This window comes from Marmota marmota, unplaced genomic scaffold, assembly GCF_001458135.2.
Source record: "Marmota marmota marmota unplaced genomic scaffold, marMar, whole genome shotgun sequence".
NCBI lineage: Eukaryota > Metazoa > Chordata > Mammalia > Rodentia > Sciuridae > Marmota > Marmota marmota.
Genome location: NW_025999900.1, coordinates 3,700,069 through 3,723,273, shown reverse-complemented (window position 1 = coordinate 3,723,273; position 23,205 = coordinate 3,700,069). Strand labels below are relative to the sequence as shown.

The window sequence follows — 23,205 nt, the reverse complement described above, 5'->3', positions numbered from 1 at the left end:
TCTAATGTTGGGTAGGCAGTTGCTGGGTAGATAAACTTGCAGAAGTATTTTCTGGGTGAGGCTGTAGTACTTTGGCTTTGTGCAAGTCTGTGCTTTGGGCAGTCTTTGGTGATAGATAGACAGGGTCTCACTAAGTTGCTGAGGCTGGCCTTGAACTTATGATATCCCTGCCTCAACCCCCTGAGTTGCAAGGATTGAGGCATGCACCACCACTCCCAGTTGATGATAGTTCTTATCAGGCAATTAAGCATGAGAACTCTCCCTTCATGGCCTTTTCTGGCTTCATTTGTCAAGGTTTGACACAGTGACTCCATTTATATTCTGACAACTTCGCATACTACTATGTTGTTTGCTGTTTCATTGTGTTAACTTCTATACTGATAGCACAAAAATAATGCTGGGTAAGACTGTTGGTGATAGCATAAATTGAGACAAGGGTACCAAACCATACTCTGGTTGCTAAGGTATCTTTCACTGACACATAAATCTTAGTAAAAACAGATAACAGTTTCACTTAGGAATGCTCTTGAAGTAATACAAATTACTGATTTTATTAAACCTCAACCCTTGAACACATGTCTTTTTATTATTCTGTGTAAAGAATCAAGAAGCATTCATAAAGTACTTCTGCTGCCCAGGGAAGTACAGTGGCTGTCAGTAGGAAAAGCACTTGGGCTTTTGTGCCTTGGCAGCTGAACAAGATGCATTTTTCTATGGAACACCACTGTTTTTTTTTTTTTTTTANATGCATTTTTCTATGGAACACCACTTTTTTTTTTTTTTTTTTAATTAAAAAAAAAAAGATTTTTTTTTCTTTTAGTTGTTGATGGACCTTTATTTAATTAATTATTTAATTTAATTAATTTATTTATATGTGGTGCTGAGAATTGAACCCAGTGCCTCACACATGCTAGGCAAGCTCTCTACCACTGAGCCCCAGCCCCAGTCCCTGGAACACCATGTTTACTTATAAGAATAGTTGGAAAAACATGATTGTCAAATATTTTATCAAAACTGAATAAAACAAGTAAGAACTTCAAGGAGAACAACAAATTGCATGTGCTGCCAATGATAACACTTCTAGGCTAGGGGTTCAGCTTGGTGGTAGAGATGTGCTGAGCAGGCACAAGATCCTGGGTTCAACTTCCAGCATCAAAAAAAAAAAAAAATCAAGCAAAGATTAGAACTTTTTAATCGACCTTTGTGAATTTGACAGCTTTTTAATACTTAAAGACTTTTCTGATGAGCTTGCTGGTGATACCATTTTTTTTTTAATATTGAATAATGAAGAATGTTAGCATTTAGAAAATCTGCCTAATTCAGGGAACCATTGTTTTCCAAATGAGGAATGAAGGATGTTACAAAACCAGTCATGGGTCAATATCCATTCCTGTTTTGTAACATTTTCATGCTTTGTTACATTGAAGTAACAAAGCATGAAAATACTAAAAGAAATTACAAAACATGAAGAATGTTCACTGAGAGACTTTCAAATTCTACATTGTGACTAACCTTTGAAAACTTCACTCAGTGAATCCTGGTACAGTATCAAAGAAAAATATCTACAATTATCTGGACAACTATATATATAAAAAAAAAATCTTCCCTTAACAGCTACACATCTGAATGAGGCCAGATGCTCTTCCTACATTTCAACCAGACCACCACTCAGCAAGAGACTGGATGCAGACGTGGTTGGGAATCCCCCCTCTTCAACTCTACCACATCTTTACATCAAACAGTAGAGCTCTACGAAGCATGTAAAATAATGCCCCTCTTCTCATTAAATTCTATTATCAAAAAGGTTTTTTTTCCATTTATTTTACAGAATAATAACTTCCTATTGGAATTTTAACATGAACGAATATTTTTAAAATGTAGTTTTCATTTCCAATACAGTAAATACGAATAGGTAAGACCATATAAATAAAAGCTCCTTGGGGGTCTTAAATTTTGAAGAGCATAAAGGGTTCTATGAAGATCAAAGGTTAAGAGACACTGGTCTGGGGAAAAGGCATCCAGAGAGAGGGCCAGGGGACAGCTTAAACCAGCACATGGAATTTGAGGAAAAAAAAGAAGTTGTCTGCTAAGAGAAACTGTAAAGGCATGGGGTTTCACAAAAGCCAATAAAGAAAAAAATGGAGGAAGAAGTCTGAAGTGCTTTTGCCTGAATTGCTACCATGTGTCTTCAGGGAGGTCATTAGAAGAAATATACTATGATAATACCTGTAAAATTGCCAGGCCTGGGGTGAAGTCAGGTACTTGCTCCTTCATCTGAATGACTTGGTTCTTCAATCTCTCCCTTATTTGCCTAGAGAAAAAAGAAAGGTTAAAGATAACACTTCATGTTTCAAGCATAAATAAGTGACATGGATTATTAGATGTATTTCTCTTAAATTAAAAATACTTTCACTAAATGATTCTAGGATATAATGTACGATGATCATCTCATCAATTTTCTAAATTTTAAGTTGATATGGATCCTTTTAACACCCATTGATGATGTCTAGGCTGGGGATGTGAGGACAGTCAATTTAAAATGTATTAAGTTGGGCCAGCCATCATGATACATGTCTGCAATCCCAGCTACTCAGGCGTCTGAGATAGGAAAATCATGAGTTTCAGGTCAGTGTGGGCATCTGTCTCAAAATAAATAAGTCAGCTGGGTGTATAGCTCAGTGGTAGAGCATTTGCCTACCATGCACAAAGTCCTGGGTTCAATCCCCATCAACCCTCCAAATAAAATAAAATGTATTAGTTGATGACATTCTAAATCATACAGTGAATAAGTAAAAATCTGAACAAAATTTCTAGAAGGTGCTGGTTCTAATCTTTTTCAGCCTTTCCACTCACCAGATGCTGTCATGAAAACTTTTATAGGGAAGAACTCAAGCTCGTACCTTTTGCTCAACCTACCATAGTAAGAAGACCAGAGTGTCCACATAAGGCTCAATAATAAATCAGTGAATTCCACTGCAAATTCAACATGAACTTACAAATGGCATTCTAATTCACATAAGAATTTTCCTTATAAAAATATAATGCAAGGTTTAAAGAATAACCTCAAATGAAACTCAGATAACCCATTTATCAACATATAACTTCTCAACAACATACAACATTAAGCAAGTTAAATTACATCCATAAACAAATATTTAAAATAGCTCAACTTTGCCCAATTATGATATATATAATTACATCTGAACAGGATTTGTCTCTCTTGGAGATCCAGTTTTGCCTATCTTTTTTCATCTTACCCTGAACTGCACTTGACATAACAAATAAACATAGACCCTCATTCTAATTGGGGTACTCCTGGCTCTACTTCTCCATGCTTTACAAAAACTATCATAAACAGGCATAGAAGTTAAAAGAAAAAGCTCATTTGGACTGCTCTGGTAAACATCAAGATTGTTGAATGGTACAAGAAGTCATCTCCTAGCCTTCCAATTTTTATCTAGTTAGTGACCTTGTTTCTCAAATCCATACTCTTTACAAGAATATATTTCAAGAGAATTAAGACAGGCATAGTGGTGCATGCTTGTAACTCTGGCAACTTAGGAGGACTTTAACAATTTAGCAAGATCCTGTCTCAAAAAATAAAAAAATGCTGGGGATGTAGCTCAGTGGTAAAGCACCCCTTGCGTTCAATTCCCCACACTGTACAAAAAAAAAAAAAGAAAGGAAGGAAGGAAGGAAGGAAGGAAGGAAGGAAGGAAGGAAGGAAGGAAGGAAGGAAGAGAAAAGGCACAAACAACAGGGCAAGAAGTAAAAGTTCTGTGTCTCTCAGTGCTCTCCAAAAAAAAGGGTAGGTAAAGGTTTCCACTGGTTCTACTTCACTTTTCCCAGCTGAAACAAAACTCATGAAATAACTTACTAGCACAACATAAAAGGAGCCTAAAAAGTGGAAAGACAATAGCAGATAAAGATGGTGAAAACAAAGAACAATTCTGAGACTCAATCACCTGGTGAACTAGGAGAGCTTTCTTATTCACAGAAGTCATGTGACTTTCCTTAAGGACAAGTGGCAGAAAGATGAACAAAAGAGTGATGACCCTGAGTAAGCAAATGAGTTCCAACTAGTAACGGGAAGCAGTTTAACCAGATCAGGTGAACTGTCTTATTCTGAATGTGATAGGAAGCCCTGAGAGGGTTTTGAACAGGTCTGCCATGATCAGACTCAGGTTTTTAAAAGGTTGTTCTGGTTGCTGAATTGAGAACACACAGCAGGGATGAAAGTCAGGTATACCAGCAAGAAACGACTGCAATTGCCAAAGTCCAGGCAGAGATGCTGCTGCTGTTTGGATTACAGTGTTGATTGTAGGTTGGTACAAAGTGATTGGATTCTAGATACATTAACATAAGGCACAGAGAAAATACCAGGGCCACACATAAAGGGCTGAGCTTTGGGGCTGTAAAATGGAAATGGAAAGACTGCCCACTACAAATATCCTAAGGCACTGAGCAGATTTCATTCTGATACAATGAATTTACTTAGCAATTCTTAGAAAGATTCTAGAGTAAGTGAGCATTTTGAAATCTAAAGTAGGGAGCCTAAGGACAAAAAATAACAACAAAAAATACACATAGCATGTGGCAAGCTATGGGAACCTAGTACCTACCACAGGTGGTACAGGTGGAAAGTGGTGTTCTAGTTCAGTAGGTTAACAACAAAGAACTGTTCCATATTTCTATTCTATAATTTAAATAAATCTAACTTTGCAATTTTTTTTTTTGTACCAGGGATTTTTTAAACTAGGGTGCTTTACTACTGAGCCACATCCCCAGCCCTTTTTATTTTTTATTTTGAGACAGTGTCTCACTAAGTTGCTTAGGGACTCGCTAGGATGCTGAAGCTGGCTTTGAATTTATGATTCTCCTGCCTCACCTTCTGAGCTGCTGGGATTATAGGCATAGGCCACAGTACCCCGCGCATGCGAGTGCACACACACACACACACACACAAAGATTACAGCTGGAGGGCTGGGGTTATGGCTCAGTGCTAGAGCACTCGCCTAGCACATGGGAGATCCTGGGTTCAATCCTCAGCACCACATAAAAATAAATAAATAAAATAAAGGTATTGTGTCCAACTACAACTAAAAAATAAATATTAAAAAAAAAAGATTATAGCTGGAGATCAGTTACACTGAATCTCCTAAACTTTTCCTAAGAAGCAGACTTATCTTTGCAATTGCCTTGACGGGGAAGTTCTTCCAATTAGAAAGGTCTGTTTAAAAGCAGGCATTCAGGCCCTTTTAAACCATAACCAGCAAGAACTAACTGTTCATAACTAAAGCAATAGGGTAGAAAGTTTTCAAATCAGGGAGTGAGTCAAGCCCATTAGTTAAGTCCCCTAAAATTTTGTGCCCTGTCTTCATTTTCTGGGTTAGCCACTAACTGAAGAACCCTACCATGAAAAGCAGAATAAAAGCAAAGGTCAACAATGACTGAAATTAAGAAACTACAAAAGAGAAAAATGGAGAGAAAAAGTGAACATTCCCTCATCAGTCTTTATTTTAGGGTCATGAAGCTGTGGTGAATTAAATGGTAAGAAGCCTGTAAATTCCAGAAAGTCTAAATGTTGTAACAGAACAACTTCCTAATCTTAAAATCTTCTAAATCATCCGAAACTTCCTTGAGTTGAAGCTGCCGCCAGTTTCTCTCCATCCCCATGAGTTACATATACCTTCTAAGTAAGGATTCCCGAACAAAGTGAGACCAAAATAGATCGCTGGAGGAACACTCACTGTCCCTGAATACCAGAACTACATACATCGAACTCACACCATCCTCCATCAACATTAACTCTAATATCTAAGGGGAGACATATCTCAGTCTCTATGCAGAAGAAATCAGCACTTAAGTGTTAATGAAAGAAGAAAAAGTAGCAATATACCATTGAAGTCTCTCTGGTTCTGATGGATAGATACTAGTAAAATAATTATAGCTACTTAGATATGTAAAAAGCACAAGCAAGAACAGATACAGGTGCAGTTTTAACTAAGATGCTACTGGCATCTAGTGGGTAGAGATCAGGGGTGCAACTAAACACCCTACAATGCATAGAATAAGCCCCCATGACAAAGAACTATCCAGCCCAAAAGTTAATAGTGATAGTGCCAAGGCTGAGAAATCCTGCAATAAAAGGTAATGTTTAGGATTATCTTTTCTAAGGAGCAGAAATCAAGCAGGAATTATTTACTTGACAAAATTTCCTTAAATCTGTTAGATAAGAGTCATCTGCCACTATCAATTTTCTTCAAGTTAACCTCCCCCACAACAACTGTAAAACAGCCTCATCAACGAAAGTCAAAAGTGAACATCCCTACAGAACCACATACTACCCCTGGAGAGTCCTTGTCACACAGTCTAACACCCTCACCATCACCAGTCATCTCTTTGGCCCAAAGGCTTATATAATGATTCTTGACAGTCTATGAAGAATTCCAATTCTACCTTTCTAACACGATGGCACGGGTTCAAATCTTTTGACATTTTATGGCAGAGCAGAAAAGCACTGCTGAAATATAAGCTAAAAAGGACATTTCAACATGATAGACAAAGGAGGCAGCAAAAGGTATTTAGGGACATGGCTAAGAAATGTTCAGGAAGAAAACAAAGCTGCTGTTAGCCAACAAATACTGAAATGTAGTATAAGCTGACAGTAACTCTCCATTCTCACAAGGTACACAGAAGGTAGCTCAGTGGTAGACTGCATGTTCAGCATGTGCCAGGCCCTGGATGCAAATCCCAGCACCAAAGTGGGGAGAAAAGGTACCCAGAAATGCCTTTAATAACTGTCAGAGAAAAAGAACATTCATGGTCAAAATATAAGTCTTTAGCCAGGCATAGAGGTAGGTGCCTGTAGGCCCAACTACTCAGGAGCTGAGGCAGAAGGACCATCTGTGCTCAGGAGTTCACGGTCATCCTAGGCAACACAATGAGACCCTCCTCTCAAAACCACAAAATACAGAGATTTTCCTAAATAAGGACCCAAATTTATTTTCCCCTCCAAGGAACAGATTATTCTTATAAGATTTTAACAATGCAATTCAACACAAAAAAATTAATTAATTTGCTTTATCTCCATTTTGTTCATTTTGTTGCTTTTTCATTTGTTCGTCATACTTTTTTGCTACTAACAGGTACTTCAAATTTCTTTTTTTTTTAAATATTCACTTTTTAGTTGGACACAATACCTTTACTTTATTTATTTATATGTGGTGCTGAGGATCGAACCCTGGGCTTACACGTGTGAGGTGAATGCTCTACCACTGAGCCACAACCCCAGCCCCTCAAATTTCTTTAAAAGCTTAATAAGTATTTTCTTATAAAAATAATTTTGATTGTGAGGCCATCTAGTGTTTTAAGAACTACATATATCTTTTTTTTTTTTTTTTTTAAGAACTACATATATCTTGAATTCCTAGTCCTTTAAATCAAATTAAAGACAAAATTACCTTCTTGTTGAAAGAAGTCTGACTGGTCATAAACCACCAACATACCAAAAAGCTACATTAAATCAGCATACTGAATAGTCAACTAATAACAGTATTTTATATTATTACATATAGGAATATTTATAACAGAAACTCTTAAAATTCAACCCAAGGGTTGGGGTTGTGGCTCAGTGGTAGAACGTTTGCCCAGCATCTGTGAGGCTCTGGCTTCGATTCTCAGCACCACATATAAATAAATAAAATAAAGGTCCATCAACAATTAAAAAGTATATATAAGTAAAAAATTCAACACAAATATTATTACATTTGACAGATATCTCTCATACATTCTTTTTAAAATTTTTTTATAATTGTACATGGACAACATGCCTTTATTTTATTTTTTTATTTTTATCTGGTGCTAAGGATTGAACCCAGTACCTGATACATGCTAGGTAAGCGCTCTGCCACTGAGCTACAGCCCCAGTCCTCTCATACATTCTTGAAAGTTTAATGTGAAGAAATTATTTTATGCTTCATTGAAAATTTACAATGTCTCAGGAGGCGGAGGCAGGAGGATCTCCAGTTCAAAGCCAGCCTCAGCAATTTAGCAAGGCGCTAAGCAACTCAGTGAGACTCGTCTCTCTAATAAAATACAAAATAGGGCTGGGGATGTGGTTCAGTGGTTGAGTGCCCCTGAGTTCAATCCCTGGTACCCACACCCCACAAAATAAATAAATAAATAAGTTCTTCCATCCAATTATAACTCTTTCAAAGATCTAAGAAAGGAAAAGTAAATTGCCTGATACTTACGACAGGAAAATCAGGTATTCATTTTTAATGAATTCTCTCTGAGGTAAAAGACCATCATTTATCCACATACACAATGTACAGAACTACTTATTTTAAGCTTCTAGATCAGGGTTTCTCAATCTCAGTACTACTGACATTTGGACCAGATAATTCTTTGTTATAGTGGTTGTCCTGTACTTTGTAGGATGCTTAGCAGCTTTCCTGGCTTCTGCCTTTAGATGCAAATAGCACACAACTCCTCTCCTGTCCTATGTAATAAAGGCTCCACTCATGTCCAAATGCCCTGAGGTAGAGGAAAGGAAAACCATTCCTCTTCAAGAACCACTGACACAGAAACAAATGGAGCTAAGGAAACAGATTGAAAAGTGGGTTACAAATTCATTAGAGAAGGGTTACAAAGAGAAAAGCACCTTTAGAGTCCTGGGGCATGCAACCCAGGGTGGTAGGGTTCCTGAACACTGTGGTCCCACCTCCCCACCCCGCTCCACCCAGGGAGGCAGGGCGGCATTGATCACACAACATAAAGGCAACATTAATACAGAGTATGGTTTTGCTAAACTTTCCATCTCCTTTCAAAAAGTGAGGCATCCAGATTTTTATGTGTTATTACAGACATAAATGTGTTGAGATGTAATCCAATTTTTAAAAATACTTCTCCAAGTCAAACAAAACAAAACATTTGGCTTCCAGACCACTGTTTTGTTACCTTCTGCCAATAGAAAGAGTTATGAGACAAGAGTTATGGCTCTGAGTATGAGGACCTAGAAGCTGTGCTCAACTATATGCCAACAAGGGAGAGTAGTTGCCAGATGCCTCCCAACCAGGGCCTCCCATCCAGAATCAGTCTCACTGATTAGGATTACCTAACCACTGATCTGGCCATCAGAGCTAGTTATGGCTCCAACAAACAGCTTCAAGTCCCTTGCGAGGCCTCTGGATCATCATCCAGGGGCAGTGTGGAAGCTTGAGCCATCTCCAGTTGGAGGGCAAGAGCAACTCAACAGCTCTTCCATGAGAAAAGCTTCACAAAGAGCAGGCCTTTCTGTTCTTAGAGGAGACTAAAGGAAAATCTTAGGTAGAAAAGACTTTGGTCTTGGGTTGCTTACTAAATAAATAGGGACTAGTGTTTGACACCAAAACCCAAAGGAAAGATCATTTATCATGAAGAAAAGTTCCTGACAGGCTCCAACAAAATGCTGTACAGAAAAGCTCCTTTATCTTCTGAGACTCAAGCATCAAAAACCCAAAGGTGTACCTCTACTACCCAGACTAGTAGCAAAGACCTTCTCATCAAGGAGGTGGGGAGGGAGACAATCCTTAGCCAACAAAGTAAGATGGTTAGATTCTATAATCAGTCAAAACCCTCAAAAATGACTTTTATTTTATTTATTTATTTTGGTACTGGGTGCTCTACCACAGCTACATCTCTAGTCATTTTTTTTTTCCTTTGAGACAGTGTCTAAGTTGTTGAGGGTTTCACTAAATCGCTGAGGCGGGCCTCAAACTTGCGATCCTCCTGCCCCGGCCTCCTAAGTCGCTGGGATTATAAGTGTGTGCCACCTCACTGAACTCTCTGACTTCCTGAAGAGGATCAGTTTGAATGCTTCCCAAACAGATTGACTGAGTCATCTCCTAACAGTGGAAAGGCTTCAGGGAGAACCAAACTCAAGACATCTCTTAGTGGAGATAAAGGTTTGCACTTCCTTTTAGTAAGCAATCTACAAACCCTTCCTTGGTAAGGAAGGAAGATGCACTGTTGAGCTTCTGTCACCAGCACTGGAACTCTGTGGCAAGGCATGTCACTTGTGGTTAAAGGTTCATGAAATACAAAATGGAGAGAGAGATGGCTGAGCTGGGGCAGAGGAATCCTGACCATAGCACCACCAGCCACCCACTCCTTCAAGGTCAAGATTTCCAGGGCACCAGTGCCAAGGGGATCAAAGTGCATAGTGCAGGGATACTGGGACCTTCCTCCTGTGCTGTGAATCAGATGTCAAAGAATACAGCTGTAACCACAGTTAGCACACGGGCTTTACACATTCTTTTAGTCTTCCAGACAACCTCCATGACATGATAGTTACCATCAGTCCCACTCAATGGAGACGACAGAGAAGCCACACACTCCTGCTTAAAACTCCACTGCCAAACTCCCTGGTTCTAATTCTCCTTATAAAGACAAACACCTACTTGCAGACCATATCCCCATTGAAGACTTTTGCTGGTGCCATGACCACAGTAGTTGCTGCCAGCTCTGTGCTCTGCCACATTCCAGCTACAACTCTCAACAGCCTGGTCTTAAGGTTTTGCCTTAAGACCTAGCATAAAATCTCACCTCTCATGAACTCCCACCTGCTTTCCTGCATAGGATCCCAAAGCTGAACCTGCTAGGACCCTCCAGGTTCCATGGAACTTTTTTTTTTTTCCTGGTACTGGGGATTAAATCCAGGGGTGCTTAACCACTGAGCCACATCCCCAGCCCCTTTTTAATATTTTGTTTAGAGACAGACCCTCGCTAAGTTGCTAAGGCTGGCTTTGCACTTGAGGTCCTCCTGCCTCAGTCTCCTGAGCCGCTGGAATTACAGGTGTCTGTGACTGTGCCCAGCCCCATGTAACTTTGAGTGACCTGGAGCACCAAAAATTGGAGCATATTACAGACAAATCTTTTTAAGCATAAAAGGGCACATAGATACATGTATAGGACAAAAAAAAAAAAAGGCTTATCAATGTTGATTCAGTAGCCAAAAAGACTTGCCCTTTGCCATGAAATCAGGGACTGCTCTAAATGCTTTATAAGTAATAACTCATTTAATTATAACAACCTTGAGTTAGGTATCATTAATACCCCAATGTACAGATGGAAAAACCAAAACACAAAAGTTAACTATTATCCAGTGATCCATGGCGGCCATGGCTAAGCTTCAGGGCTACAAGATTACAAATGTATCCAATTTCCCTCACTCGACCAACAAAAACTCCGAGCACCTACTCCTGGTGTCTGCCAAGTGGCAAACCATCTGTCTCTTTACAACCAGTCTTTTTGGAAAAGAGAATAAATAAAGAAAAATGCCCCTATTGGAGAAAACAGGTCTAACTGTAGCAAAGGAAAGTTAAAAAAAAAAATCACAAAACACAGCAGACCCCGCTTTGAAATATACAGATAGGGTTTGCTTTCACCTCCAAAATACAAAGCAAGATGGTTTTTCCAACACTGTCTAATATACACCCCTTCCTCCCCATGTATAATCTCTTAAAAGACTTTCACACCCAAGGTATGTGTCACTACCAGTGTTTTCTCTGCTTTCCACAGGGCCATCCGTTAACCCCAAGCCAGTCATTTATTAACTGGTTACGTTAAAGTCCAGGGCACAGACTGTTTTGGGTCAGGAGACCTCTTCCCCATAACATCAACAGGCTGGTGGCTCCACCTACTTCAAGTCTTTGTCCATTGGTCACTTTTTCAAAGACTTAACTCCCATATCAAAAATTACAACCCCCATGCCACAGAAATTCCTGACCCTTTTCCCTGCTCTGGTTTTCTTCTTGGCACTTCTTATACCTCCTGTTGTTTTACCCACTTTATCATCAATTACCCATCGGTCCACACATTCCATGAGAACAACAGATTCAAGTTGTTTTGTTCACTGTTAGAATCTCAGGGCTGGGGGCTGGGGTTGGGGCTCAGTGGTAGAGCGCTTGTTAGCACGTAAGGCACTGGGTTCCACCCTTAGCACCACATATAAATAAATAAATAAAGGTTTTGTTTTGTTTTGAAGACTCTGCCTGGTGCCATGGTGCGAGCCTGTAATCCCAGCGGCTCAGGAGGCTGAGACAGGAAGATGGAGAATTCAAAAGCCAGCCTCACCAACGGTGAGGCGCTAAGCAACTCAGTGAGACCCTGTCTCTAAATAAAATATAAAATGGGGCTGGAGATGTGGCTCAGTGGTTGAGTGCCCCTAAGTTCAATCCCTGGTACCAAAAAAAAAAAAAGACTCAGTGCTTTGAAGATTGCCTGGCATAGAGAAAACACACAGATATTTGTCAAACAATACTCAAAAAGGACACATACATGTCTCTAACCATGTTATGGTTGGGATAGACAATTCAGAAATGTTCGGAGGTGAAATTATTAGATTATGAGAGCTACAATCCACCAGTGGATCAATTAATTGGGTGGACTAATAATTTGAAAGGACTACTGTACTGTAGGCAGGTGGGGCCATATCCTTGGGGATTATCTCTCTCTGGCTCCTCCCTCTCTCTGCTGCTCTGCTGGCCACCAAGAACTGAGCAGCTCTCCTCTGCCACACCCTTCCACCATGATGTTCTCTCTCATTTCTAGCCCAGAGCAATGCAGTTGGTGTACCTTGGACTGAACCTCTGAAACCAAGAGCCCCAAATAAACTCTTCCTCCTTTAATTGTTCTGGACAGTTATTTTGATCACAGTGACAAAACAACAACACAAAACAAAAAAACCTGACAATACAAACCTCAGACCTCCTCCCAATTGTCAAATTCAGGCTGAAATCTCAGAGCTCCTGTCGGGGAGAAACTGGGGTGTTACTTTCAAAGGGAGGTAATTTCACAAAGGGCAGAACAAGCAGAGAAGAAAACTGGAATGCTGAACTTGGCTTTCACAAACACATAAAGGCAGACTGATAAGTAGATAAAAGTCAGGGGTAGTGTTTTCAGCAGAGTGGGGAACTGGCAATGAGAGAAGACTGAAGAGAAACAGATGAGCTTATTAAATTCCTTTTAGCAAACAGCCAGTGCCTGACAGAGTGAAAACCACCAAGTACTAGGTGAAGACCATGGTCCTAGTTGAGCCTCTGTCATGAAGTAGTCTAGTGGCCATTAGCCAAATCACATTGCTTTTCTGGCCTATTTCCCTATTTGCAGGATGGGGTGGGGGTAATGGACTGGATTTTGGAGAAATTCTGACTGTGAACGCGTGGTCTTTTTCCCACCCTCTCCTCCAATCAAGGAAGAGATTTTTTTTATAATTCAAACACTGTATCAATACCATTGATCCAGAGGAAGAAACTGCCCAGGGTACTTGAAGCGTTACAAATGTGACTCCCAGGAAGGCCCAACAGTTGGTGGCAACCAAGGAAGTTGATCTGTAAACTTAGCAAAGAGGGACCCTTTCTCTGGATTCCAGGATCCCTGACTGCAATGGAAGAAGCTTGCTTACCTTTCCTCTCAGGAGTGTCCTTGGCCTAGCAAAAGAGAAAAGGTAGGGAAACCTCACCAAAGGTCTCCATCTGCAGCCCAACATGCTCAAGCTTTAAGAACCACCTTCTTGCTGGATACAGTGACACATGCCTATGATCCCAGATACTTAGGAGGCTGAGACAGGAGGAACACAAGTTGGGAGGCTAAAACAGGTTCAAATCCAGTCTGGGCAACTGAGGGAGACCCTGTTTCCAAAAAAAAAAAAAAAAAAGAAGAAGAAGAAGAGAAGGAAGAAGAAAAGAAGGGGACTGGGGATATAGCTCAGTGGCTGAGCACTTGCCTAACATGTGTGAGGCCCTGGGTTCCAATCCCTGTACAGCAAAAATAAAGAAAACCTTGTTGTTCAGGAGTGCCCCGGGGCCATGGCCCCAAGAGTCAGCTTCCTGCTACAGTTTCAACACATGGAATCTAGAAGAACTATGATATCCTATGGGTCCTGCAGGCTACCTCCCCTTTCAGAGCTCCTACACTGTGAAGAATTATAAACACTGTAGCATAGTTCCTAGAGTCAAACTCTCTAGGCAGGTCAAAATGCTAAGATACAGCCACCTTATAAGCACATTGAAGAAAATTCTTCTGTGTGCAAAAACAAGCCTTTGTGTGTATGCATATGTGTGTTTTGCTTTCTGTTTTCAAGTCTTCATGCTCCTTTATAAATAGCGCTTATAAGAACTGGCCATTCATCAACAAAATGATGCAAAAAGGTCAGCCTGGGTTGGGGATGTAGCTCAGTGGTTATGTGCTTGCCTGGCATGCATGAGGTCCTGGATTTGATCCCAAGCACTGCAAAAATTAAAATTTTAATTAAATTAAATTTTATTTAGCTATGTTACTTCTAAAAAGACTGGAGAGAGAAAACCTTCTAGTACATGGAACAGGTTTTTTCTAGAAAGTGTCTTCAATACCTATGGCCAAATCATTGATACCTCATTCTTCAATGACAGGAACTTGATTTAGATTTAAGAATTTGGATATATGGTTTCAAACTTCAGGATGCCTGCAGGGAGCTTATGGCAAGTGAATCCAATTATATCAGTATGGTATTTGCACCAAGCACTGATATTTTTCAAAGCTCCTTAGGAGAGTAAATTGGTAAAACAATCTTGGAAAGATTGGCAATATCAAACAAAACTGATCATTTACATGTTCTATTGTCCTATAATTCTATTCTTTTATATATATATATATATCTCCAATAAAAAAGCATATCACATTACACCAAAAGACATGTAAACGAATGTGCATGGTATCATTCAAATTGCCAAGACCTGGGAACTTATGCCACTTATGTCCACAGATAAGTAAATAGCTCTACACAGAACACTATACTGCAATGAGTCAATGAAGTATGAGTAAATGAATTATATGTAACAGAATAATTTCAGAAATGGAGTATGATGCCATTTATAGAAACTCAAAAACAGACAAAACTATCTAGTTTTAGAAGTCAGGATAGCGATTGCCTCTATGAGAATTGGTAACCAGATGGCACTTCTCAGGTGCCAATAATGCCATTTCTTTTTTTCTTTTGGTACTAGGGATTGAACCCATGGGTACTCTACTACTGAGTTATTTCCCCAGACCTTTTTATTTATGTTTTTAAAATATTTTTAGTTGTAGGTGGAGACAATACCTTTATTTATTTTTTTATGCAGTGCTAAGGATCGAACCCAGTGCCTCACACATACTAGGCAAGTGCTCTACCACTGAACTACAACCCCAGCTCCTTATTTTTTTTATTTTGAGATAGTCTCAGTAAATTACTGAGGCTGGGGCATCAAATGTGCAAAAACCTCCTTCCTCAGCCTTCCAAATCACTGGGATTAAAGGTGTTTGCCTCCATAATAGCCAATACTGCCATTTCTTGATCTGGGTGCTTAGTTATACAAATATGTTCAGTTGAAAAAATTCATTGAGATGTATAGTTATAATAAGTATACTATTTTATATGTATCCACATTTAATATAAAAATAACAAAAAGTCCCCAAAGTGATTCAAGGCAGCTATCCCTGTCAAAAAGAAAATGATTCTAAGCCAGGCACAGTAATGCACACCTGTAATCCCAGTGGCTAGGGAGACTGAGACAGGAATATTGAGAGTTCAAAGTCAGCCTCAGCAATGGTGAGGCGCTGAGCAACTCAGTAAGACCCTATCTCTAAATAAAATATAAAATGGAGCTGGGGATGTGGCTCAGTGGTCAAGTGCCCCTGAAATCAATCCCCAGTACCCCCCCAAAAAAGTTTCTATCATTTATGTATATATTAACTAATTGCAGATCATTAATACAGCTAACATATATTGAACACTTATGTGCCAGGAACAATTCTGAATGTTCCTGTTTGGAACTCATTTAATTCTCCTTAGAACCCAATAGCCTGGACAGTATCTTTATTTTACATCTGAGGAAATTTTAGCACAGACAGATTAAGGAATTTGCTTAAAGTTGAGCAAGTAGTAAAGAGAAAAAAAGGGTTTTCCAGGTATTTGGGTTACACACAAAAACAAAACAATCTATTTGTCCTTATGGAACTTATAAACATATTTAATATGCTCTCTATCCAAATAAAACATGCCCAGTATGCACCAATTTTTGGTAGCCTGCCAAGACAGAAACCTAAATTATCTCTTCACAACCAATCTTTCTAAAAGGACGTTTTTATCATGAAAAAGTCATTGGTAATGGGCTGGGGCTGTAGCCAGGAGCAGAGGGCATGCCTAGCATGTGTGAGGCCCTGGGTTCAATCCTTAGACCTACGTAAAAATAAATAAATAAAATAAAGGCATTCTGTCCATTACAACTAAAAAAAAGAAAGAAAGAAAGAAAAAGTCTATGGTAAAAGGAATAGGTTTGAATATAAGCAAAAATAAACAAAAAGGAAAGTCAGGCAGAAACTATGCAGTTTAAGAAGCAAGGTATTGAAAAATAAAGATTTTTAAAAATAGCCAACAAGTTCATGAAAAGTTGCTAAACATCAATAATTATCAGGGAAATGCAAATTAAAATCACTTCACATCCCTTTGGATGGCTATTATCAAAAAGACGAGAGAGAACCAATGTTGAGGGGATACAGAGAGAAGGGAAGCCTAGTACACCACTGGTGGGTATATAGATTAGTACTATTATGGAAAATAATATGGAGGCTCCTTAGGAAAGAAAAAAATAAAAACTACTACATGACCCTGCAGTCCCTCTCCTAGATACATAATCAAAGGAGACGAAATCACCCCCTTGTAAAGATAGCTGCCCTGTCACTATGCACTGAAGCATCATTCAAAACAGCCAAGATATAGAAACAACCTAAGTATCTGCTGATGAGTGTATGGATAAAGTGGGAAATATTTACCATGGAATATTACCAGCCAAAACATGGATGGACCTGGAGGACATTACACTAGGTGAAATAAGCCAGAAACAAAAAGAAAAATATTGCATAATTTCGCTCATATATGAAATATTTATACATAAGATTAGGTCAAAGAATAGAAAGTAGCAGTTATGTAAGAGGAACATGTCTAGAATTCTAATGCACAACATGAAGACTATAGTTAACAGTTATATTGTGTGAGTTTTTTATATTAAATAAGTAGATTTTAGCTATTCTTGTCCCCAAAAGTATCTATGAGATAATGTAATTTGCTTCACTATAGAAACCATTTTATTATCTATATGTATACCATGATATCATGTTGTAAACCTCAAATACACCTAATAAAATATATTCTTAAAAAAGCACTCAGGATGTGTAACTGATGTGATTCTGCAATCTGTATATGGGGTAAAAATGGGAGCTCATAACCCACTTGAATCAAAGTGTGAAATATGATATATCAAGAACTATGTAATGTTTTGAACAGCCAACAATAAAAAATTTTTAAAAAAAAGTCAGTAGTAGTATGAAATTGGAAATCATATCTTTTAAATTTTCATACAGCTACATTAAAATCCATTGGTCTATCTTGCATGTTGAAGGGATAAAAAAAAAAAAAAAGCACTCAGGGATTAAGTATTGCAATTTCTAGTGCTAAAATCTGGGCTTCTTCCTCACCAATGTGGAAGATTCACCACCATCTAATTTACATCTCTCCATCTTTGTTCATATTCTCTACCTTTCAGGAAACAATCATTTTGTTCCAAGGTAGGCTTTACCACCAGTTAACTTTCTAATGCACTCAAAAGCCTCTTTGAATAAAGTTAAGGATTAGAGGACAATTGTTATTGTCAGCTACAGCAGATACTAAATAACTGGAGATGCCAAAGGTCCCAAATGCAACTTCAGTAAAGTCAGACAGAATAGATCCTTCTGTATTCTTTCTACCCTCCTCTTACCCCCCAAATCACTTGTAAAACAAAAAGCAGGGGGCGTGGTTAGGGGGTGTAGAGAAGTAGTAGAGCACATGTTGTATAAGGCCCTGGGTACAATCCTCAGCTCAGTAAAGAGCAGGAGATGTTCCTTTCTGGGAGCAAAGTTGGCACCCATATCCACTTCAAATCTGAAGGGGTAGAACAGGCAGAGCTCAAATGGAATATGGAATATTGTCAGGACTCATGAGCCAAACTAAAAATTAACTCTAGAGTCAGCACAGAAAGATGGCTGTTAGGAGCACGAGATGGAAGGGAAAGGAAAAGTTAGACTCTGGTGTACTTGGAAAAACCATGGACTGAAAGAAGATCCTCTGTCACCAATTTTATAAAGTGCTGTCACAATGTAATCACCTCCAAATCATAGGAGAAAAGAGTGGACAGGATTTCTGAGTTCTTCAACTGGCGCCAAGGAGCAGTCCCAACTACTCTCTCAGAAAGTTGCCAGCACACTGCACTTTGGGAGCAAAGTCAGGCCAAGACTTGCCTCCCCCATTCCCCCCATAGAGGAGCCCAAGGGCAAACAGACTGGGCCTGGGACCTTTCTTCGCTTGCAGGAGACCGGTCGTAAGGTGATATGGGCCCAGTCAATGTTCTTCCTCCCTACGCAACAGACCTGACACCACTTCTACAAGCGTCCCTCCTGCAAAAATGGGTCCGTGGGGGACTGCACACCTGGCTCAAAGATCTCGCCAGCGGCCCAATACGCCCTAACAAAAATGACAAGTGCTTACGCAGAGACCACCTTCCCGTTCAGGACTTCCGCCGGTGCCATGGCCTTCAATAGACCGCTGCCCACGATTGACACCACCAAAATCGAGGTTCCACTCCCTTCGCGCGGCGGGACCCCGGAGCCTAACCCACGTGCTTAGTGACTGCCCACAGAGCTCGTACTACTGCGCCTGCGCCCACCCGCACCCCTCCACCCCCAGGAGGCGGAGGCGCGTGCGCAATCCAGGAAGATGTCGTTCCCTCAGCTAGCGAAGAGCGGAGGGGTAGGGGGCTGCAGCAAAGGGAAGAAAGTAGGTGATGACTGGCTGGCGAGAATGATTGGCTGGTGGAAAGAGCCGGTGCCGAGCGCGCCTCTGTCTGGGGCGGGAACCCGCCGAACAGCGAGCTGGAACCGACTCCGGAACCCGCCTTTGTTTCAGCCAATCAGGGCCGGGCGGCCTGGCGGGAGTGCAGTTTCGCGGGCGCGGGAGGCGCGTCTCCGCTACCTCTCTGTGCTGTGGGGACTTCTGGTTGAGGCTGAGGCTGAGGCCACCTGGCTTCTCTCGAGAGTTCTGCCCCGCCCCTCCTGGTGGCGGCTGGGGACCCTGGGTGTGTGGGCAACTTCCGACTCTCACACCCGCGCTTGTGCGGTCGGGGTCGGCCTCTGATTCCAGGGGACTGAGTTGGCACCAGCGGCTGTTTCAGCCCCGCTGTGCTGGGAAGGGTGACAGAGCTGGAGGGGGCGTGGCTCCCCGCCCCAGACCTGGGGTTGGAGCACCGACGCGGGCCGCGGGTCCGCGAGATGAGGTTGACCCTCCGAGCGCAAGCTCCTCCCTGTAGGCGTCCCTCCGGGAGCAGGACTGAGTTTGGCATTTGCTCCGGGAACCTGCGGGACCGACAAGGCAGCTGGGGTGTGGGTGAGGACTGTCCCGCTGGGCGCCGAGTCCGCTGACTCTGCTTTCTCTGCACCAGCTCCCTGGCTAGGTTCTTACCGAGCCCGGGTTACAAACCCCCCATATAGTTCAGTCGTCCAGATAGATCACTTAGGACCTGACCAGTTAGCTGGGTTTCTTTTAACAACCGTTTCTTTTTCTTTTTTTTAATATTTTTTAGTTGTAGTTGGACACAATATCTTTATTTTATTTATTTTTATGTGGTGCTGAGGATCGAACCCAGGGCCTCACACGTGCTAGGCAAGCGCTCTACCCCAGCCCTAGCAAGCGTTTCTTAATGGCAGAGCTTATTTATTGAACTTGATGCGGGGCGGGGGGTCCTGGGGGTGTAGGAGGGCCGTAATTGACATTTGTCTAAATTCTGAGAATTCCTAAATTCTTAGAATATTTTGCAATACCCACTATATGGAATTATAGAATCTTTTTCTTGTTTTATTAACAGTTTTGAGGTGTGACTTACATATCATAAAATTAACCCTTTTTAAATTTTTTTTTAGTTGTAGTTGGACACAATACCTTTATTTTATTTATTTATTTTTATGTGGTGCTGAGGATCGAACCCAGGGCCTCGCACGTGCTAGGCAAGCGCTCTACCGCTGAGCCACAACCCCAGCCCAAAAATTAACCCATTTTTAAATGTCAATGATTTTTTATGTATTTACAGACTTGTACAGCTACCACCATGATACATTTAGGAAATATTTGGCGATTTTTTTTCCAGTGTGTGTATGTGTGTGTACACTTAGGCTAAAGATTGAATCCAGGGCCTCCCATATGTTAAGTGGCTCTGCCAGTAAGCAACATCCCCAGCCCCTAAGTGGACACAATATAACACATACAATAATTACCGTATAATAGTAATATAATGACTTCTGAACATGCACTCATTGTTTTGCCTGAACAAATGAAATTAACAAGAAAACTGTTTCTGATAAATTACAGGTAGTGAATCTTTTTGTATCTTACATTACCAGATAATGACTGTTTCTGCTGTTTTGTTTGCTGAGAAAGATATCCAAACTCCATTTTACAAATGGGCAACTAAACTTTGAAGTATTGCTTGCCCAAAGCTATTGTTGGCCCTAGGACCCAAAGCTGGATGCTTCATCTTTAATTTATTGCCTTTGCTATCTGAACAAGTCTAGTTTTCAGCTGTCATATCTATGACCTATACAGTTCATTCATTCATTGAGCAAGAAATTGTTGAGCAGCCACTATGTGCCAACAACACAGCTCTAGTGGTATACTGCTGAACCAGATATATTAGTAAGCTGTTCCTGCCCTCAGTTCATATTTTGGTGGGGGGAGAATGATCAATTTAAAGAATATACAGCTTTAGAAATGAAGGCATGCTATTATTTGTTTTGTCATTTACTAATTTTGGAGTGCTAGGGATCAAACCCAGGGCCTCAAGCATGCTAGCAAGCCCTATAGATATAACCCTAGCCCAGAGAAATGCTATTTTTAAAAAATAGGCTAGTTAAGAGGATAGACAGTGATGGTGGGGAGGTGGAAGGTGATGGTTGATACATATTTATTCCTTTTTCCTTTGCTGGAAATTGAACCCAAGGCCTCACACATGCTAAGCAAGTGTACTACCACTGAACCACATCCCCAGCAGTGCAGTTTTGGAATTGTGGTAAGAGAAGTTTCTCTGGGCAATGATTAAGCAGAAACCTAAATGAAGAGAGGAACTTGGAATGTAATAGAAAGATAACAAGGACTTGGTCTGAGCTACAGGGAGATGAAAGGATTTTACCTTTCTGTAGAAGGACCAGGTTTTAGGGATAAGATCATGAATTCAACTGAAATGATTTCAGATGCCTCTTCAACATAAAAGTGGAGATATAATATTTAAATCCATGAGACTGGATAAGAGCTCACCAAGAAAATTGGATATAAGTAAAGAAAGAACCAATGACTGATCCCTGGAACACCCAAGAGGAAAGACAAAAAGTGAATCCGGTGTGTGTTATGAGGAAAACTACAAAAGCACATTGTCTTGAAAGACAGTATGTTTGGGCTGGGGTTGTAGCTCAGTGGTAGAGTACTTGCCTAGCATGTGTGAGGCACTGGCTTTGATTCTCAGCACCACATATAAATAAGTAAAATAAAAGTCCATTGACAACTAAAAAATAATTTTTTTAAAGAGAGAGAATTTTTTTTAATATTTATTTTTAGTTCTAGGCGGACACAACATCTTTATTTGTATGTGGTGCTGAGGATCGAACCCAGGCCGCATGCATGCCAAGCGAGCGCACTACCACTTGAGCCACATCCCCAGCCCTAAAAAATATTTTTTAAAAAAGTATATTTCATGGGAAAAGGGGTAATTAATTCTGTCAAATGTTGCGGATATTCAAAACCAGCCTCAGCAACTTAGCAAGATTCTGTCTAAAAAATAAAAGAAAATGTTGCACATTGGTTAAAGTAGGGAGCAAGAACTGACTACCTCAGAGAGAACAGTAAGACAAAAGTTTATTTAAATACATATAATGGCAGTTGCTAGAAGATATGTGTCACTTTTTTGCCCAAACTTCATTTTTACAACCTTTTGGTGGAGTGATTTAATAATATATTGATATTATTGTAATTCCACTTCTTGGAATTTATCCTTAATTAATATTCACACAGATACACAAAGATATATAGGAAAATGTTAATTACAACATCAACTTCAATAGTAAACCTCAATAGCCTTCATCATAATGAATCTCTGTAAAGGCAGGTTATCTGTGAAATGTATATTACCATTTAATTTATTAGTATATCCCCCAAAGGCCTTCTTTGGTTATACTATTAAAAGCTGCCCTCTAATTTACCTCTCCTTTACTTTCACATGAGCTTATTTTATTCATAGCACTTATTACCATAAAAATGATTTGTTTTTAAGTTATTTGTGGACTATCTGCTTTCTCCACCAGAGTCTGAGCTTTATAAGATTTCCTTTGTTGTTCATACTTACCTACCTACTGCACATGGATATTTTTTATTTTATTTTTATTTTTTATAGTGTCGAGGATCAAACCCAGGGCCTTGCATACAATAGGTAAGTGCTCTATCACTAAGTTACATCCCTATCCTCAGTGAGTATAATTTTTAAAAAATCTTGTAGAGGGAAAAAATGCTTCCTGTTATCCTGGAGTAGTTATTTATTACTCTCATTTCTATAACTTAATTTCTCCAGCCTCATTTTTATCATATATAGTTGAAGACAGTGGGCAATTATTCTCAGCCCTAAATTTATTTTTTTTGTTTGTTTGTTTTGGTGCTGGGGATTGAACCCAGGGAATTGTGCATGTGAGGCAAGCACTCTACCAACTGAGTATATCCCCAGCCCCTAAATTTACATTTTAATGACCTATATAGCTTTTAGTATGAAGTTATGCCAGTTCTACCTTTGACTAATAAAGTCATAAATTGGGGTAAGGTCAAGGTATCAGTATTCTTTGAAGATTTATTTGATATTAAAAGATATTTCTGGTTATTTCAAGATCAAGAATACATTATAGAGCCAGCAATGGCTGTGCCTAACTATATTCTCAGGAGACTGAGGCAGGAGGATCACAAGTTCAAGGCTTACCTGGGCAACTTAGCAAAACTCTGTTTCAAAATCTTTTTTTAAAAAGGGCTGGGGAGGTAGGGATGTAGCTCAGACATAGAATGTCCTGAGTTCAATCCCTAGTACTGAA

General features: G+C 40.0%; 2 protein-coding genes across 3 annotated transcripts in view; one reads left to right on the top strand and one right to left on the bottom strand.

Moving 5' to 3' along the window:
* The window catches only part of Mthfd1 (methylenetetrahydrofolate dehydrogenase, cyclohydrolase and formyltetrahydrofolate synthetase 1), a 68,621-nt gene extending 49,563 nt beyond the window's left edge, over window positions 1-19,058 (bottom strand). For both annotated transcript variants that reach the window (XM_015490063.2, XM_015490067.2), the window contains exons 1-2: window positions 18,584-19,058; window positions 2,227-2,311 (exon numbers count right to left, since the gene is read on the bottom strand). In XM_015490063.2, coding sequence (XP_015345549.1) covers window positions 2,227-2,311; window positions 18,584-18,624 — 126 coding nt within the window. In that variant the 5' untranslated portion in view covers window positions 18,625-19,058. The remainder of the gene's footprint in view (window positions 1-2,226; window positions 2,312-18,583) is intronic.
* Window positions 19,059-19,213: 155 nt separating this feature from the next.
* The window catches only part of LOC107143387 (coiled-coil domain-containing protein 170-like), a 47,014-nt gene continuing 43,022 nt past the window's right edge, over window positions 19,214-23,205 (top strand). The window contains exons 1-2 of the mRNA XM_048798488.1: window positions 19,214-19,477; window positions 22,527-22,562. The gene's annotated coding sequence lies outside the window, so the exon portion shown is untranslated. The remainder of the gene's footprint in view (window positions 19,478-22,526; window positions 22,563-23,205) is intronic.